The sequence below is a fragment of the Asparagus officinalis genome, chromosome 9, assembly GCF_001876935.1.
Source record: "Asparagus officinalis chromosome 9, Aspof.V1, whole genome shotgun sequence".
Lineage (NCBI taxonomy): Eukaryota > Viridiplantae > Streptophyta > Magnoliopsida > Asparagales > Asparagaceae > Asparagus > Asparagus officinalis.
In genome coordinates, this window is record NC_033802.1 from 22,979,949 (window position 1) to 23,000,102 (window position 20,154).

At 37.3% G+C, this 20,154-nt stretch overlaps 2 protein-coding genes across 2 annotated transcripts; one reads left to right on the forward strand and one right to left on the reverse strand.

Moving 5' to 3' along the window:
* LOC109823295 (protein FAR1-RELATED SEQUENCE 5-like) lies at positions 5,377-11,887 on the reverse strand. The gene is made up of 5 exons (XM_020389580.1): positions 11,210-11,887; positions 10,853-11,146; positions 9,971-10,477; positions 5,572-5,625; positions 5,377-5,490 (listed from the first exon to the last, which is right to left on the reverse strand). Exons 1-5 carry the CDS (start codon positions 11,885-11,887, stop codon positions 5,377-5,379), a joined length of 1,647 nt encoding a protein of 548 aa, XP_020245169.1.
* Positions 13,709-20,132, forward strand: LOC109824475 (probable ubiquitin-conjugating enzyme E2 26). The gene is made up of 5 exons (XM_020391080.1): positions 13,709-13,847; positions 13,926-13,986; positions 18,725-18,838; positions 18,935-18,998; positions 19,739-20,132. The coding sequence occupies exons 1-5, from the start codon at positions 13,804-13,806 to the stop codon at positions 19,819-19,821; spliced, it is 366 nt and encodes a 121-aa protein (XP_020246669.1). The 5' UTR covers positions 13,709-13,803; the 3' UTR covers positions 19,822-20,132.

Below are 20,154 nucleotides of genomic sequence, written 5' to 3' on the forward strand. Positions count from 1 at the left end.
CTTTATCCCTGATTTTCAACATTTGTTTCCAGAGCCAGGAATCATTTGCTTTAGCATTGACAGTCCAGACATCTCTGTGTTTTAAATAGGTATCGTGAATCCACTTGATCCATAGGAGCTCTTTATTCACATGGATATACCAGATGTTCTTCAAGGCAGCAGCAACGTTCCAGAGTTTAGCAGAGAAAATGCCTAATCCACCATATTTTTTCCCCTGGCAGATTTTCTCTCATGCCACTAGTGAGGGTTTATGCTTATGATCAGTTCTCCCCCACAGAAATTCTCTGTTCATTTCATCAATTCTATGAAGAACTTTCACTAGCAAGATGTAGCTGGATGTCCAAAAAATTTGGACACCTAAAATCATACTTTTTATAACATGTATTCTTCCTGCATAAGAGAGGTTCCTGGAAGACCATTTTTGAAATTGACTGTTAATCTTGTTAAGTAGAGGATGACATTCAATATAGGAAAGCCTTTTGCATATGAGGGGGACTCCAAGGTATCTGATAGGTAGAGTGCCTTCAGTGAAGCCCAACAAGTCATTTATAGAAGACTTAACTCTTTCATTCACACCACCAAAGAAAATATGACACTTATTAGGATTTTCTTCAAGCCCAGAAGATGCACTAAAATATTGTATACATTGATAGAGTTTTTGAACTGATATGATATCTCCCTTGCTAAAAAGTAGTAGATATCTTGAGTCTTTTACATTTAGGATGGAATTTGAATTGATTGTCATTCTTCAATAAATCCAAGCATCTCGAGAGATAATCCATACCCAAGATAAAGAGATATGGGGATAGAGGGTCTCCCTGTCTCAAACCCCTTTTACCTTTGAAGAATTCATAGAGTGGTCCATTTAAAGAAATGGAATAAGAAGGGGAAGATATACATGTCATAATCCAACCCACCACCTTATTTGGGAAGCCCAGGCCAATAAGCAGATCTCTCAAAAATTTCCAGCTAATAGTGTCAAATACTTTTTTAATATCAATACTAAGCATTACTCTATGGTGTTTTCGTCGAAAGTCACCTTAGTCATTGATTTCATTAAACTTTAAGCGTTACAAATGAATTCAAATAACAAAAGAACAAAAGATTACAACTTTCTTGAAAATAAACGCAAGATCCGTTTATCGGCTCTTGCTTGCGTGGGTTCTTCGCCGGTGCCGGGGTTAATCCGTGGACGACCTCGAATCAGATCCGGTTGCAGAAAATTGGGCAGAGCTTCTACCTCACCAAGGGGGTATTTGCTTGAAGTCCTGGAATCGACAAAGCGATTTCAGGGCTCTTCTCGAGATTAAGACAAAGCCTAATCTCAAGGAACGGACGTACGAGCTTCAGATCCTTCGAACGGCTTCTCCTTTGCTCCGAAGTTCACCGGGATCTCGCTGTCCTTTGCTGAAATTTCGTGCTCCTTCACTCTCCAATCCAGCAGCACCTCGTCCTCTTGATAAAATTCCAGATCCAGAAAATGGAGGCCTTTGGTTCATATTTATAGGCCTCAAAATGCGGTTATTTGGATAAGAACAAGGGATTTGGCTCTATCTTTAGTCAACAGCAGCCTAACCACGTTTGAGGATGATCTCAAGTCAGTTAAGAACCCCTGGAACCGATAAACCCTGTAAAAAACCAATTAAAAACCGTCAAAACGTGTTTGGGACATTAGACTGCGCGGCAGAACAATCTGACCCGCGCTCGCGCGGGTCGGAATAATCCGACCCGCGCTTGCGCGGGTCGGAAACATCCGACCCGCGCTCGCGCGGGTCGGAATAATCCGACCCGCGCTTGCGCGGGTCGGAAACATCCGACCCGCGCTCGCGCGGGTCGGAATAATCCGACCCGCGCTTGCGCGGGTCGGAAACATCCGACCCGCGCATGCGCGGGTCGGAATCATCCGACCCGCGCTTGCGCGGGTCGGATTGATCCGTCCCGCGCTTGCGCGGGTCGGATCATTCCGTCCTGCGCTTAGCGCGGGTTCGCCGACTTTTTTTTTTTTTTTTGGTTTCTTTCTTCCGGGACTTGTTCTTGTTGCGTATTCGTTCGATTTGTTGACTTGTATGCTTCGTCGCGAGACCGATCGTCGAACGCGCGTTGGTTAACATACGCGTGCTGATCGATGCGCGCGGGCTGATTGACGTGCGTGCGTTGACTGGCGCGCACGAGGTGATTTGACGTGCACTCGTTGACCGGCGCGCACGAGTTGGTTGACGTGCGCGCGTTGACCGGCGCACACGAGTTGGTTGACGTGCACGCGTTTGACCGGCGCGTACGAGTTGATTCGACGTACGCGCGTTGACCGACGCGCACGGGCTGATCGACGTGCGCGCGTTGACTGGCGCGCACGAGTTGATTGACGTGCACGCGTTTGACCGACGCGCACGAGTTGGTTTGACGAATCTTCTTGACTCGCCCATTCATTGCTTCGAGTTTCGTGTGGGCTCTCGTAGACAATTTTAGACGCCTACAGTAACATTTCCAAAAATCCCTCTTGATCCCTCTCTTGATCCATCTTAATTAAGAAAAAATCAACAAAACTAAACATAAAAAGGCTTGTTTACATCTATTTCTTACACTTCGTCACGAGAGTCTCCGGCCCCCCCTCTCTCTGTGCCGCCGCGAGTTCCATCTGTGCCGCCGAGAGTTCCATCTGTGGCGCCGAGAGTTCTCTGTCAGGTAACATTTCTAAAAATCCCTCTTGATCCCTCTCTCGATCCATCTTAATTAAGAAAAAATCAACAAAAATAAACATAAAAAGGCTTGTTTACATCTATTTCTTACACTGTGTAAGATCTGTTTGTAGGGATTTAAAGTGAATATTAAACTAAATCTAAAATAAGCAAGCAAGCAAGCAAGACGATGAGATTCGTTTCTTCTAGCAATTTGATTTGTTGTGAGGTGGTTCCAACAAGTATTAAACAGTTTTGGTGATGGAAGTTAGGAACGTCGAGGAAATTGATTAGATGGATGATGTAGGATACATAAAATACACTCACTGGTCAAAAATAAAAATTTATTTCGAAGGCTTATTTATAAGTAAATCCTTGTAGAAGGACAAGAAGGGGGGGTCTCTCTCCGCAAAATGGCAAACAACCTATTCTTGATAGCGTAACCAAATGTAGCATGTGGAGGACCAACTCATGTTGAGCCCCATGGTGGGCACATAATTATCTTAGCTCATTGACTATTCTAATTTGTTGTAACAAGTAGGCTAAAATATTGCAACGTAAAGATGAGAAGCGATGAGATATTTACAAAGTGAACAGACGATTTACTTGAGAAATTAAACAAAGTACTCTAATAAAATGATATAAGAGAGAACTTTGATGAATAAACTCATTATGAGTTATCAACTTTCTGGATTGCCAATTTTTGCTAATTTAGCAATTTTTTTACCTCCAAAATGATTATATAACAGTCCTAGGTGCTTGAACAAGCCATCTTGGCGTAATTAGTAAAATATCCAGGTTAATTTTTTGTACGAGGGGGTAGAGGGTTTACTTTTTCTTGTGGATGGCGTAATTAGTAAAATATCAGAACTTTATTAGTGTAATATTAGTTGCTAGACTTTGGTCAGGGAATTGAGGAACCAAAATCACTTTGCTCAGACAATGACACTTCCAATGCATGTTTCTGTTGTAATTCCAGTTAAACTTGTGTAATGTATCTCACTAGCCATGTAATCTCTCTTGAAGCTGTATTAGTTGCTAGACTTTGGTCAGGGAATTGAGGAACCAAAATCACTTTGCTCAGACAATGACACTTCCAATGCATGTTTCTGTTGTAATTCCAGTTAAACTTGTGTAATGTATCTCACTAGCCATGTAATCTCTCTTGAAGCTGGTAAATATGCAGATTTTTGGTCAGGGAATTGAGTACCTTGGCTTAGTCAACTATTCCCCATTATGTTTGATGGTTTCCAATTGTGATCGTCGTTATTGCTTGATGGTATCTTTTGTATCTGTAGTCGTGGATCATGGAGTCATCTTCAAGCAATCGTCATGGACTGTTGTGCCATTGTGGAAGGAGGGCTATACTCTCCAGACCTGAAACTAGGACCTGGATCATAGATTCAAAGGCAGAGCTTGTTCCACTTGATTCAAGAGCCGTGTCAAGTGGAGAAGTGCGGGAAAAAAGAGAGATTGAGATTGATATTTTGGATTTGTTGAAGCTTGTTATATTTGCTCTTTTATTTGGTATTTTTCTAGGATTTGTATTTGGTATTTTTATTGGATTTGTGCAAGTAGGGTGTAAGAATGTATTATTGGATTTGTTGAAGTGTATGTTCTCCATGTATTGCATATTTAAGTTTCCGATGCACAAACTGAGTGAGGTTTGTTCTCTGCCTCATTCTGCTGATATTAAAGTATTGAAGAGGCACGTTTTTTCAAGATCAAGAAAGGAAAAAAGAATGCAAAGAAGTAAAGAAGCATGTAAAAGTGTTTGAAAAAAATAAAAAAGAGACATGCAACCTGTTTGTAGTAAAATTGGGGCAAGGGAAACCAGCATAAATGTTCTATAATGTGTGCATATCTGTAGTAAAGAACTGGTGATGTTGATTAGCAATCTTGCTTCATATCTGCAGTACAAAGAATTGGTGATGCTAATGAGTTGTTCAGTGTTCCTATTCTGCAGTTATCTTTTTTTGTTAATAATTTTCCTACAGTTATCTATCTTTTCTTTACTGCTATTTGTGCCTCAAGCTTTGGTTTGTTTTTGAGCTTTTTTTCTTGTACAGAATGTTATTTAGACATTACAAATTGTTGTTGAGCTTTTTTCTATTGCATTTGCATCTCCATTTGGTTATCAGAGATGTTAATGTAGACATTAGAAGATGTGGTATTGTAATCAGCATCTCCACTCTGTAATAAAAAATGTTCTTGTAGACACCACGTATGTATCGTGATTTGCATCGCCATTTTACTGTCAAAGATGCTCTTTGCACTGGCTCATTTTCTGAACAGCATTACATTACTTTTTAGGACAGCAACTTGCAGTGCTTACAGAGAACATTGCAGTGGGAAAGTTGTAACAGCATCATCCATCCATACACAAAACACTATAAATCTTCACTAATTTATGCTTTTGAGCAAGATGAGAACATAAATAATATGTCTACTAACAGCAAGATGAAAACACACAATGTGAAATTTGATAAAATGTACTAACAGCAAGATGCACTAACAGCAAGATGAGAACATAAATGTCTACATATATATTCACTAATTCATGCACTAACAGCAAGATAAATAATATTCTGCACATCATCGCTTCTGTTGAGGCACACCTGACAACTCAAAACAATAGTACATTTCCAGTCTACATTTCAAGTAGCTTCCATTACAGAATAAACTCAAAACCATTTCCAGTCTACATTTCCAAGTAGCTTCCATTACAGAATAAACTCAAAACCATTTCCAGTCTACATTTCCAAGTAGCTTCCCATTTCTGCACAGAAATTTCACGCAATAGTGAGAACTTCATCTGTATTAAAAACATTAAAAAAACACGTTATATTTAAAAAAATCGCAATGTACAAGTTATTTCGTATGTATTAACCATTACCTTCCACAAATCCATGCATGTGGTGCTCAAGAATCCAGACCAATTTTCGTTTAGCTGCAAATCACATGACAAATTAATCATATAATTGCACTAAATGCAAACTTTATGTGTTATGAACTTTCATGGAAAAATATTAACCAAACCTAATACAACAAAGAAGTTAAAAGACCAAAAAAGAGAGCCCATGTATTCTTTGTTATTTACAAACTTGATTGACCTAGCTGTATAAATTTTTACTCTGGCAGCTCATGTACAGTTAAGGTTATAACAGTTCTCACATATGAAAGTGCTGTAGGATGCATAATAACATATCAACATTGCTATCAAAATACAAAGCTATCATAATACCATGTATTCTCCCAATCTTGCGCATATTATTAATCATTTTTACTCTGGCAGCCCATGTATTCTTCCAATCTTGCGCATAATAACAATGAGTCTGTCTAACACAAAGCTATCAAAATACCATATCAAAATACCATATCAACATTTCCTGTAATTAAGTTTACAGTCAACATTCCTTTACCTCCCACTATAGATCTAACTTAATTGACAAAAATAAAAAAGAAAGAAAATAACAAGGAATCAAGCAACAAAGTCTACAAGCATATTGAATTAAAGCTATGGGGAGAAGAGATTTTTAAAATTTTACCTGACAGGGAAATCGGGGCTGGGGTTGGCGGCTGTAGGCGCGCGGCGGCTCAGATTTGGGAGGCGGACCGAGGGAGGGGAGATCTCTCGGCGGCTTGGTCGGCTCGAGAGAGGGATCAAGATGGAACTCGCGGCGGCTTGCGTCGCGCTGAGACGCGCCGCTTGGCCGAACTGGATCTCCGGCGCGTTGTTGATTTTGGAGGGGACGGGCGGGAGGGGCCAGATCTCCGACCGCTTTGGGAGGAGGTACAGACGGGGGAGTAATAACGAGGTCAGGATCCGAGGAAAGAGAGAGGGAAAGATGTCCGATTGGGATCTCTGTGGTGAGAAGAGAGAGGGAGAGAGGCTCCCGATTTGGCCGATTTGCGGGGTCACCGTGTTGATTTAACGGATGGAGCGTAACAGTACCGCTTTTTTTGAAAAAGCACCTGCAGCTCACGTAAACGGAGAGCTGCCAGCCGCCACCTACCAGTTCTCATATATTATATGATATATATATATATAATTATTATACTATATTATATATATATATATATATATATATATATATATATATATAGTGAGAGAGAGAAGACAGTCGAGAGAGATAATGCGGGGTTCATTGACATAAGGGATGGGCAGTTTCCTCCTATGGGCGCCTGATGTGGCCAGATCTCAGCACACAGATCCTGCGTTTCAATGGTTTAATCAAATCCTGAGCGTATGTTGACAAAAAACACCCTCCTATGGCTGAGTTGTGTGGACCAGTTCATCAGATGGAGCCTGCTCATTAGAACCACCCCCCCAAATCAGCTGTCGATTAACCCACGCCCCCCAAAATCTCGGTGAATTCCTCTCGTCTCTCTCTCTCTCTTCTCTCTCTCTCTCTCTCTCTCTCCAAATTCCCACCGCGCCATGAAACCAGACTCCTCCCCCCCGCTCTCGACGGACGACAGCCCACTTTGCTCTTCTCTCTCCCGCCCCCGCCCTACCCGCTTGTCGTCGACGACACTCGTGGTATCCCCAGCGCCAACACCCCCCTACCCACCGCCTCCTCCCTCCGGCTCTAACGACGACGACAATTGCCCACCGCCTCTCGGACGAACCTCTCTCCCGTCGCTCCTCGACGATGACGCCAAATGATTATTCTCCGCCAAACCACCACCCCCACGCGGCGCCCTCTCGCGACCGACGACCCACCTCTCCTCCCGCCTCTCGCCTCCCGCTGTCAAGAAGATGACACCCGTCCTCCTCCCTATGTCGACCGCCGACGCTGATCTCCCCGGCTCTCGACCCCGACGACGACCCCAACCCCCCTCAGTGATCCTTCTCCCCAATTCCCACCGCCCCAGTCACACCACCCCAACGCCACCCCTACCCCCACCCCCCTCGTGATCTCTCTCTCCCCAAATTCCCACCGCCAAACACCCTCCCTCCGCCTCCCGCTGGCGACGAAGACGCCGTGATTCTGCCTCTTCCTCCTCCCGCCCCCGCCTCCCGCTGTCGTCGCCGACGCCGACGCCGAGATAAGGTAATGTCTGAAAAAGTGATTAGAAACCCTACAATATACTATTCGTATAGATGAGTATCTGTTCATCAGATTGGGAATATTGTGTATACCCAGCGATCTAATGGAAATATGAGATTCTGATCAAGATATTGAATCGATTGGTAGGCTGCGATTTTGGATCCAGGCAATTTAGTCAACAATTTGAATTCTTAATGGAATTGACGGATTCTGCTACCATAAATTTGCCCAACTCTTTAGATCTTGATATTTCTTCACCATCCTTGAGAAAATTCAATAATATATTGTTAATTTGACGAGGTAAGATTCTTACCAGTAGTATTCATCTTCCAATTCTGAACTAGAAAATAGATTTCCACATTTTTTGACGAAGATATCAGTTTTCTTCTTACCAGAAGTACTGTGCACATGTTTTTTCAGCATCTTTTTTGTATTGTAATTGAGTTGGATGAGTTGGTCTTGAGAAAACATGCTATCAGTAAGCTATAGTAAGCTATGGACTGATTACTTGCTTTTGGTTCATTGGGCAATGAAACTTTGGTTCCATTTGTTGTGCAGGCGGGCATTGTGAAGAAGGAGCACATCAAAATCCATGGTAGCTGAGAAGCCTCTCATTGAAGGACTGATTAGTGCTTGAAGACTGTGTTTTATCTACTTAGCTTTTTATATAGTTGCTTTCCTATTTCATGCTTGAATTTGTACCTTGTGGGGTTGTATTGAAGCATATATGGCTCGTGTCTTTAAACTTGTCTATCACTCTATTATAAATGAAACCTCGTATTTCATTCTGAGTTGTGATTTGCATTTGAGTACGATTGTGCAGCTGGGTAATCAACAGCTACCAGAAAGCAGCAGCTAAATTTATCAAGAGTTCAATGCATGTTTTCCTAGAGTAAGGTTATATTCTTGTTATAAGAGCATTAGCATACTGATTATATTGATGAATGATGATTATATTGATGAAGGCATCATGACTTTTCTGTTTTTATTGACCTATACATACTGGTCAGGTTTCACAGTTTTCCAATGCCCCAGTATCACAGTTTTTACTGATTATAAGAGCATTAGCATACTGTTTCTACTGAAATTTATGTCCAGTATCACAGTTTTCCAATGCCCCAGAATCAAATTATTAATGAAATAGCAGAAGTTGAGACCATAGAGTAATGAAAACTCTAAAATTATGCCTAGGCATAACGAGGATAATAGGTCATGATTTGAACATACCATGTTCACTACTCAGGTTCTTAAGATAGGCATAACGAGGATAATAGGTCATGATTTGAACATACCATGTTCACTACTCAGGTTCTTAAGAATTTGATGCCAGGAGGCTCAGGGCTATTGGATCATCACTACTCAGGTTCTTAAGAATTTGATGCCAGGAGGCTCAGGGCTATTGGATCATTTCAATCACTCGCGTGTTTAATTCTTTCACTCTTCATGGTTCTTTCAATACACATAACAACAAAACACTGGTGTAAACATAAATAAAGTTGCACACACATTCATAAATAATTGTGAACTGAAGATTTGCTGATATGGGTTTCAACAATGATTGAGTTTTATAGTATCCACTAATTCTACTGAGCACAAATGAGCTATTGGTGGTTATTGAGTTTTTAGTAGGAGAAGCATTTATAATTGGGAGGATAAGCTTGTATAACTTCGAACAATAATCAGTAACAAAGGTTAATGAACAAAAATCAGTCCTTCGAACAACATAATCAGTAACAAATACCAGTAACAATTACAACATAATCAGTCCTTCGAACAAAATATAAATAGCAACTATATCAATGTCGCACTGCTCAGTCCTTCGAACACTACATAATCAGTAACAAATACAACTACATAGATGTTCATACCAGTAACAAATACAACTATATAATCAGTCCTTCGAACACTACATAATCAGTCCTTCGAACACAAATGTAAGAAATAACAAAGTACAAGTTCAAGCATGAAATAGGAAAACAACTATATAAAAAGCTAAGTAGATAAAACGTAGTCTTCAAGCACTAATCAGTCCTTCGATGAGAGGCTTCTCAGCTACCAAAATAGGAAACTACAGCCAAAATGCTCTAAAAATGCTCCAAAATGCTCCAAAAATGCTCCAAAATGCTCCTAAAAGGCTGTTACTTTTTCTATTCATGGAAAACATTCATAAGTTGTGCACAAACAATAAATCAAATGAGCGACAAATAAATATATTACAAGATGAATTCTCAAGTAACTTACCAACAACGGGCAACCGGTCTTATAGTGACCCAATTGTTGACAATTCCCACATTTCCGATGTTTTATATCCTTTTTCGATTGCGACTCTTCAATTCCTGATTTGTACCTGCTAGCACCTCTTGGACGACCCTTTGTTTTGACTGGGCCACTAGGATCACGAATTAAAATTTCTTCACCATCTCTCAATACTACATTTGCATTTGAACTAATTTGGCTTCCAATTTGAGAGTTTGCAATATGAATTTCATTAAGCTTTACTTCCTTCTCAACTGATATAGTGATATCTTGTAGCATTCTCTCCACCATAGAAATGGCATTTGCTGAACATGAAGCCATCTCAAGGGTAGCATTGAATCTGGCTCGAATTGCCCACAATCTAATAATATCGCACTGTTCCATGCTACCTTCATTGCTTCTTACATCCATATCATTAAAAAATCTAATGTTTTTGTGTCTTGCATCAATTTTCCACCTTTGCAATATATAATTATCAGGAACAGCAGTCAACTGAAGAAACCATATGATATGCAATATATGTCTACAAAGGATCCCATCGGTTTCAAAAAGTGCACAAGAGCATTTGACCATAAACCCGCTAGATTTGTCATATGTAACTTCTTCCCATTTATCTTTTTCTTCAGAAAAATCACCAACTAGATAAATTGTTTTTGGCTCTTCCTTTAGTATTTCTTCATGAAAAAGTGATAAGCCATTAGTAAGCTCATCTTGGAATATTTTGAAGATCCCCCTAGTATATAATTTGCTAACTTGCACTTCAATTGGATGTCGAAGGCACATTGCAGGCACAGTATTCAATGTCATAAAGTCTTCTCGAGATTCAGATGCACGACGATTTGCTAAGGCTTTGTCATATTAGCATACAAAATCCACAAGCCTAGTCTTTGTATTTACATAACCATCAAAAAATGCATTGATACTTTCACTCCTCTGACTAGTTGTCATTCCTGCCCAAAATATGTCTTTCAAATATGCATCTACCCAGTGTGCACGCAATCTGTACATCCTCGTCAGCCAACTATCTACACTCTCATCTATATTAAAATTCTCCTTTAAAATCTTCCAACGTTCCTCACATTTGTGAATAGTGCTAGCTCGATACCACTTATCAAAATATGTAGAAATCTCATCTCCATATTGTGCTTTCATTGGAAGTTGCTACTCAGCAATATGTCTGCCAATATGCCAAGAACAAAAACGGTGTCGGGTATTAGGAAAAACTTGTCTGATAGCTCCTCCTATTTGTGCATCTTGATCGGTGATAATTGCGTTTGGTGCAACACCATGCATGCATTTTAGCCATTGGGTGAACAACCAAATAAAGGTATCCTCTTGCTCATCTGCAAGTAACGCACAACCAAAGAGAATGGACTGTCGATGATGATTTACACCTGTGAATGGAGCAAACGGTAGGCTCAAATGATTGGTTTTATATGTAACGTCGAACACCACTACATCTCCAAAACTTAAGTAAGAAGATATTGATCTCCCATCAGCCCAAAACACGCTCCTCAAAGTCCCCGTCTGATCCAGCTCTATGGAAAAGTAAAATTCTGGATCGATTTCCTTCCTATCTTGAAAATTCTTTATGATGGATATGCATTCATTGTCAATGTTGTTCTTCCTCCTAGTTCTGATGTGATCAATACATTGTTGTGCAGTAATATATTCTTCATCAATACTCTTAGACACAACATTATACACTCGAGCAATAGTAGAAGGAGCCATTCCTTCTTCACTCAAATTCTCAATAATTCTCTTGCAAGTCTTCGAGCGATGGCTTTGCCTGTGGGAATAATGATTAAACACTTTATCAGGGCTCGATAATAGATGGGTTGGGTGCTCTGCCTCAAACTTCGTGACAATCCATGTCTTGGAGGAAGTCAACTTAATCTTCATTCTTGCGGGACAATCCACTCTAGTATCTGGACGACGATTGACAAGTTTCTCACACTCTCTCTTATCTGATAACCTTTTTCTCCCTGCCTTGTTGCAAACAAAAACTTGAGAAATAATTTCTCTTGTCTTTCTTGACTTATCGGCAGATTCCTTGCGGATTCCAAAACCCATTTTTTTGCATAAGAATTGTAATAGTTGTATGCCTCCTCCAATGTAGCAAATTCTTTTCCCTCGTATGGCGCCTCTCCTATGAAAGTCATCTCATTTGGGCCTACAAGAGTTGTATGCAATTCACCATCAACATCCATAATATTATGCCTTACAACATTTTCACTTAGTCCAATGGATAGCACATCATCTGTTTCAACATTCATTGTCATCTCGTAGCCCTGAAACAATTATCAATGTGTTACAAACTTCAATGCGTCGACATAGGGAGGAGGGAGCCGGTGCGTTTCTTACGTGGAGGCGATGAGCGGGAGGCGGAGGCGGCGGTCGCGTCGTCAGAGAGCGGGTGGTGGGCTTTGCGTGAGAAAATTATTGGCTTCGATCGTCGAGAGCGGCGGGAGGAGGAGGTTCGTCGAGAAGGCGGTGGGAATTTGTCGTCGTCGTTAGAGCGGGGAGGAGGAGTGGTGAGTAGGGGTGTTTGGGCGGGGGAACCAAGTGTCGTCGACGACAGGGGAGGCGGGGGCGCGAGGAGGAAGAGCAAATGTAGTCTGTGTCGAGAGAGGGGAGGGTCTGTTTCAATGCGATGGGCTTTGAGGAGAGAGAGAGAAATCACGATTTCGGGGGTGGTTATCGACAACTGATTGGGCGGGTTGTTTCATTGAAAGCTATGTAGTGTCCATGCTAATCACATATGTTTTTTGCAAAATTACCTCAGTTGATTAAAACATTGAAACCAGATCGTGGCTGAGATCTGGCACATCAGCGCCATAGTAGGATAACTTCCCTCTATTTCAATTACTCCCTTAATATATATAAATATATATTATACTACATAATATATATATATATATATATAAACCATAAAAATGCATTTAGTTTTCTCATTTTTGGACCTAGACTTGGATTCTTTATAGTTTGAATCTAATTATCCAATATTTTGTAGATAATATTATAGATTGGTTTACTTAATACAGTCTAGATAATCACATAAGATCACTTGATAATATGAAAGATCCTTTTGGTCAAAGTGTTTTTAAGTAGCTTTTTCATATCTATTTATTTGGTAACATCCTAACAAACTAACTTTTAAGCCACGAGGTTAAGATTTCAAATTTTTTTAAAAGCTAGTTTAATAGCTCAATTAAATAAGCAAGTTTTGGCTAAGAAGTTTACTATTTTACCTATACTACTCTATAAAACTTTCTACTTTACCCCTCTTTTAGCACCCCCGATATTTGGTAAATGGTGTGGATCTTGTTGGCATTCCTAATTTGGAAAAGAAAGAAGAAGCTTGGCCAGCAGTTAATTAGACTTTTTTATTTTCTTTTTAAATTTACATGAGGCAAAAATGTGAGCCCTACATAGAGTTAATTGTAGGATTGATTATATTGTATTTATACGAGTATAGATTTTATCAAAAGATCTCTATAAAATGGTTAATCTATACCATTGGAGAATGATTATTGAGTTAATTAAAAGAAATTTAAGTTATTCTATTTAGAGGGTGCAAATCATCCTACTCCATTAGTTTCGTTTCCGATATATAGAATTCCTATCCGTATTTTTGCTTCACTTAGTACCAGCGGGACCCACCCAATACTCTTATATAACAAACCTAGCCCATCAGAAGAGAGATTTGAGTTGCAACCTTTTTGCAGCAGGGGTTCCTTTCCCTCCTCCAACTGTTCCTCTTCCTATTCCCGATCTCAAAACCCTATTAAGCCTTCTCAAACCTCATCATCAGATCAATGGATCCGAAACCCGTTACCAACTCCTCCTCCTCCAGTTCCGAGTAGGAAATTTGATCCTTAAAAGAGAGTCGGTCGCCGCTAACTCCTTTTCTTGATTAATTTGTATTTTTTTTTTGCAGGCAAAATTTCTTCTGTGGAATCGTATCTTGTAATTCTGTCCCATCGAAGCGCCAACAGAGCGTAAATCTACTCTCTTTCTATTATTTTGTTTGTTTTTATACTGTTGGTTAAAATTTTCTTCCTTGAAATTTATTTGGTGTCTGGAGGAATATTTAAGAAAAGCAGATGTATGGATGTGTTTATGCGCGTCTGTTTGAAATTGGATCAAAATAAAAAAATAAAAGAAGATGACAAAGAGGAAAAATAGCCAATTGTATATCAGTTTTATCCAAACTTGTAAATTTTCAGTTTAATGGAATAGAAATTGAACAAAATTTTATATACACTAGGTGCACGTGCATTGCACATGTGCATAATTATTATTTGTTCAAATAAATAAATTTCAATTAATTATTCAACTAATGAGAGTCTCTTTCGTAAAAAATATAGAATAAATAAGTTTGTGTGTATTGCGCGTTCATTTGAAGTCATATAAATCAACTTGTATTTTCAAAAAGAACCTCATATTGGTACAAAATAAAAGGTTTATTTTTGTTTGAACAATTAGTCTGGATTCAAAGTTTGGCCCCATAGAATAGAGCATATTAAAATTATATAGACTAAAGTTCACTAAAGTCAAGGTTAGATTTCATGGAGATAATAATATAAAATATAGATGAAAATATATTATGGAGATAATAATATAAAATATAGAAATTTTTCCTTTTCTTCTAACAAAAGAGATTCTAAACAAAGAAATATTTTTTTTTTAAAGTTTAATATAGCTATTATTCTTTACGAAAATATGTGTATAATATCACACACAACGTGATTCACTAACATAAAACCCTATACTTGATCTTATGTAGTAATGTTAATTTTGAAAATAAATTAATGAGATATATTCTTTTCAACAATAAAAACTTGAATTGCGCAAACATCCTTCACTGTAAAATTAACCATATGCAAGCCCTTTGATAATCGCTATATGTTTTAAAACTCCATAAATTTTTAAAGAATAATATAGAACTTCGGACTGCTAAGTAAGTTTTATAAACGATATATACATTCACAAAAGTCACTCATCATAGATGTAGTAGAATGATGTAGTTTATCTATTGAAACAAATAAGTAATAGTGAGCAAAATGTAAAAGAGGTCCGTGCAAATTACCACAAGGAGGAAAATAATTTAATGACCTTAAATTTTCTTGTGAAGGAAACTAAAGAACTCTAGAATCCATTTGCAATTGAAGGAATCTAAAATTTTTAAACTTTCCACTTGTGAAGCATCTACAAAGCAAAAGTAAAAAAAACGAAGTATTAATTAATCTTGATACTATATCAGGGTCAGAATGAGAATAAAATTATGATCGCTAAATGCTCATGGCTAGAATGGGAAGAAAAACAAACTAATCTAATAAATATTGTTGCATGAGAAACCCCTTGATCTTTCCTGAGCAATTCTTTACCCTTCCTTGTATTGATCCAATCTTGCTTTAGTATTTAGCTTTTAAACAATAAAATATTTTTTACGATAAAATAATCATCCTTTTAACAAAATTATAGATCATAATAAATGATAGAAAATTGAAGGAAAAACTAAATTCTATATGGTTGTAATCACAGTGATACCTCTTGGCTCTGTTATTAATTTCTAACTATTTATCTGTTTTGATCTTCAGCCATGTAGAAGCAGTTAAAAGAAAACAATTGTTAGAAACTAAAAAAAGAAAATTTATATTCACTACACTTACATTTCCCTAAAATTTATACTAAAAAACTACAGAATCCATTCGCAATTGAAGGAATCTAAGATTTTTTAAACTTTCCACTTGTAAACCACCTACAAAGGAAAAGTAAAACAAAAAATAAAGCATTAATTAGTCTTGATACCATACTAGGGTCGGAATGAGAATAAAGTATACTCATGGCTAGAATGGGAACCAAAACAAACTAATCTAATAAATATTGTTGCATGAGAAGCCCATCGTTCTTTTCTGAGCAATTCTTCCTCCTTCCATGTACTGATCCAATCTTGCTTTGGTATTTAGCTTTAAATAATAAACTATTTTTTCAGATAAAATAATCAACCTTTTAACAAAATTATAGATCATAATAAATGAGAGAAAATTGAAGGAAAAACTAACTTCTATATGATTGTAATCATAGTGATACTTCTAAGCTCTGCTATTAATGTCCAATTGCTTATATGTTATGATCTTCAGCCACGTAGAAGATTTTAAAAGAAAACAATTGTTAGAAACTAAAAAGAAAATTTATATTCACTACACTTACATTTCCCTAATATATTATACTCCTAACGCCGTTCCCGGACATCTTTTGCAAATTAAGTCAATTCCAAGGTGTCTTATTATCTGTGTCAAAGACCGTAATGGAATGATGAATGTCTCATCAAGATGAAGTTGGTAGTTTGATTTCAAAAGGAGACCATCTTCAAGACGTGAGCGGGAGGTTCATTTACTTGAGGTTATGAAGAAGAGGTTTACCTATTAATTAGTTATTATTACATAAAAGCCAAACGGTTACGTAGCAGTTAAAAGGTCGAACGTTATGAATTAAAGATTGCCGACCCACTTGGCTTTCCCCATATTCGAAGTCCAACATCTTGTTCTCTGAATACTCACTAAACCACATAAAAGCATAGCTACTCTAGCATATTAATAGATAACTATAAAGATTATTTATTAATTATAACGTATATATTGCATGGAAGTTACAAAGTTGCTTGCCTATTAACTGAATATAATAACATGACCACATAAAAGGCATAGCTATTCTAACATATTAATAACTAATTATAAAGATCATTTGTATATGCATGTAAGTTACAAGCCAATTATCTGATCTCCATGACCTTTCCGCTGAACCTAAAATTAGGCAAAAAGAATGACATATCAGAACAACAATTATTGAAAGATTGAGAGGAAAAATACCAAATTCCATAATAGACCAAATTGCCAAAACATAGTAATCTTTGACTTGAGGAGTATATTTCACCTTACTATACATCTATGTACTACGGGTGAAGTCTTAATTTTAACATTAAAAAAATCAAATCTTAAAAAATATTAAAAATGATACAATTTGATCACTGCCTTAGCAAAATTTCATCCTTACATCAGACTAATTTAATGTTCTGGTAAGTAGCGGACCCACTCTCACATCTATGACTACCCAAACCTCATTCTCGACCCTGCCTGTGAAGCTCCTGATTAACCCCCGCAACCTGCAAGATCACCAAAATTTTCAAGAGATTAGAGGTCACAACCAAAATGGGTAAGTCCCTTCAAAAATTCTTTCATAGCTTTATACCCAAATTTATCAATTAAATTATTCATTATTTGAGCTAAAGTGAGTTGAGGAGCCCAACGGTGCATTTGTTTGTGAGAGAGTGGAGGAAATGTTTGGAAACCAAAGGCAATTAATTACTGGAATTAGAGAGGGGTGAGACGTTAGACTTAGAAAGTGATTATGGGATTAATTAATTAGAAGTTTTTTTTGGATTGCATGTTGCTATCAATAATCAATAATTAGTTAATGAAAAAATATGAATAATAATGATAATAATGTGTTATGTGTGTATATGTGTTTATGTATGTATGTATGTGTTTTATGTGTGCATGTATGAGTTTTGGAGGGCATTTGTAGAAGAAATATTTTAATATGCCAACACACTTTTATAATAGTATTTGATTTGATGTAACATGTTATATGCCATATATGGGAAATTAAGTTTACATTCATTCTCTCCACCCTAAGTTGCATGGAAACGGGCATGGTTACTGGTATGGGTGCGGGTACGGGTAGGGGATAAGGAAAAACTGTAAAATGTTGGGTACGAGGACACGACTACATATATATATTGAATTAATAATGTACATGAGATAATTTTTTCCGCTTCATATGTCATTAGAATTAAAATTTCGATCATATTTTTGAGTTTATTTTATCATATTGATTATCGTGAATTGTAAACTACTCATTTTTTTACTAGACATCTAAACGACCCATTAACTATATAGTTTTGAACTTGGGTATGGACTGAAATGAACCCGACCCGTATCCCATTAGTTTTAAAAGACGAACGTGAAGTGTAAGCTCTACGTTCAGGAAGTCTTTGACAAGTGTTTTAAATTAACACATATATCGTATAATTGAGTACATGTTGTAATAAATGTATGCATATATTCAAGAAGTGTCCATAAAGTTTGGGTACGGGAAAGTGTCGGGTACGTGTCCGGTACGGGTACGGCTTCAATAATGAAGTACCCGGGTAACATAGTCTCCACCTCTTGAGCCATGAGTCACAACGTGAATGGGCTGTGACTTATACAAGTTGACCCTAGATAGGACTAAAGATTTCGAGACCACAAATACATGCAAAATAAAGATGAGAAATTTTGAAGAGTTTTAGGATTGAGTAAAATTAAAAAAGAATCCCCATCTTAAATAATCACTAGAATCATAACATCTCCCTCTAGTTATTTGTTGATCATATAGATTTAAGGGGTTTATTGTATTTAGTAAGGCTTTTTTTTTCAATTCTATTGATTACTCTAAGAGGTTTTTCAAGATTTACCCTTCACATTTTTTATTTGAAAATTGATACTCTATAGAAAAACTGTTGTAATTTATGTTTTTTCTAAAGTTTACTATTAGTTTAGTTTGTCAGAACTTTTTACTTAGTCCATATAAGCTTGTTGCCCTTAACGCTAATACTCTGTAGTAAGTAGAACTATGTAGTATGTACCATCATGGCAATAAGGATAGTCCTGATATATGTTAATATTATTACAGGATTGCGTCCCCAGTAGTTCAATGGATAATCATTCTCGTCCATTTAAGCAATTTGATATAGTTTCCAACTGCTCGGATCATCATTTTGCCAAACATACCCAGAACGTGCAAGGGGTAAATAGTTAATTTGGTTTGGCTATGTTCCTTTTACAATGTTCTTTTAAGTTTCTTACACATTATTAATTATTCTTAATGTCTTGAAAATTGCAGCTGCCAAATGCTTGGATGAAGAAGATTATGCAAGAGTGGAAAATTCTGGATGCAGACTTGCCAGGTGATTATTTGTTTTTATTTTTTGTTGAATGTGATCAAATTATTATGACAAGTAGGAAGCATGAAGACCACTGAAATGAGGTCTACAAAAAATGAAAAAAAAATAATTTGACAAAATCTTGTAGACACTCAATATCAGGCCAACTTGCCTAAAATCTTTAAGAAAATCTGCTCGTGTTCTCTTTTGTAGAAGCACCAAAAAGGTGCAATTCAGACTTCTCTAGAACTGTCCATGCTAAAAAAAGTCTATAAAAAACATGATGATATCTGACCATGATGATATCTGACCTTGGCACCTCTCAATTATCCCTGAAAAATCATAATACATGTTTATTTTTTAATATTTATATATTTTTATTGAATATTAACATATATAAAAATAAGAAAATTAGAAAATATAATAAGAAAAGTTAACAAACACTTGAACACGATAAAATACATAAATTGGGTATATATGGTGCACATGCATGGTATATAAAAATCAAGGTCGTTACAGGTTTTGTCTATGTTTTTTGGTTGCTAAGAATGATTTAAAGTGGCTTCCAATAGTAACGAACTTGTATATCAGTTAGTTTTGAATGTTATTGAAGAAGCAGGTCATGGATACTTGATACTGCACCTCACTTTGCTGCATACGTTTTAGTTCCTTATTATTACTGTAGGCATAAGAAAATCTTGGAAACTTCAAGATATGGAAAAGCTGAAACCAAATTTATACACCTTGCTTTTTATGTTACTCAGACATGCCTATTGATACTGGTCAGGACATGGACACAGCAAACTTGAAAAAGGTTGGCCATAGGAACACTGTTATTATTTTTTAAGTTAAATATAATGTACACAAAAGTGATATTTGTAAATTCATTAAATTCACATATCAATACCAAGATCACTTCACTCAAGTTGTTTCTTCTTAATTTTGTCAGCCGTTGTTACATCACTTTTGCTAAACAGCTTACAGTTCAAGCATCAAGATGGTTTCTTCTTAATTTTATTATCTCTTGTTAAGTCACTTTTCCTGAGTAGTTTGCTGTTTCAACCATCCAAGTGCACTTGAACCAATCTACATTTTTCACATACCTTGTTGCTACTATTTTTCGATTATTAATGTAAATGGTCATTTTCTGTTTATATCATTTCTTGGATCATAATTTTAT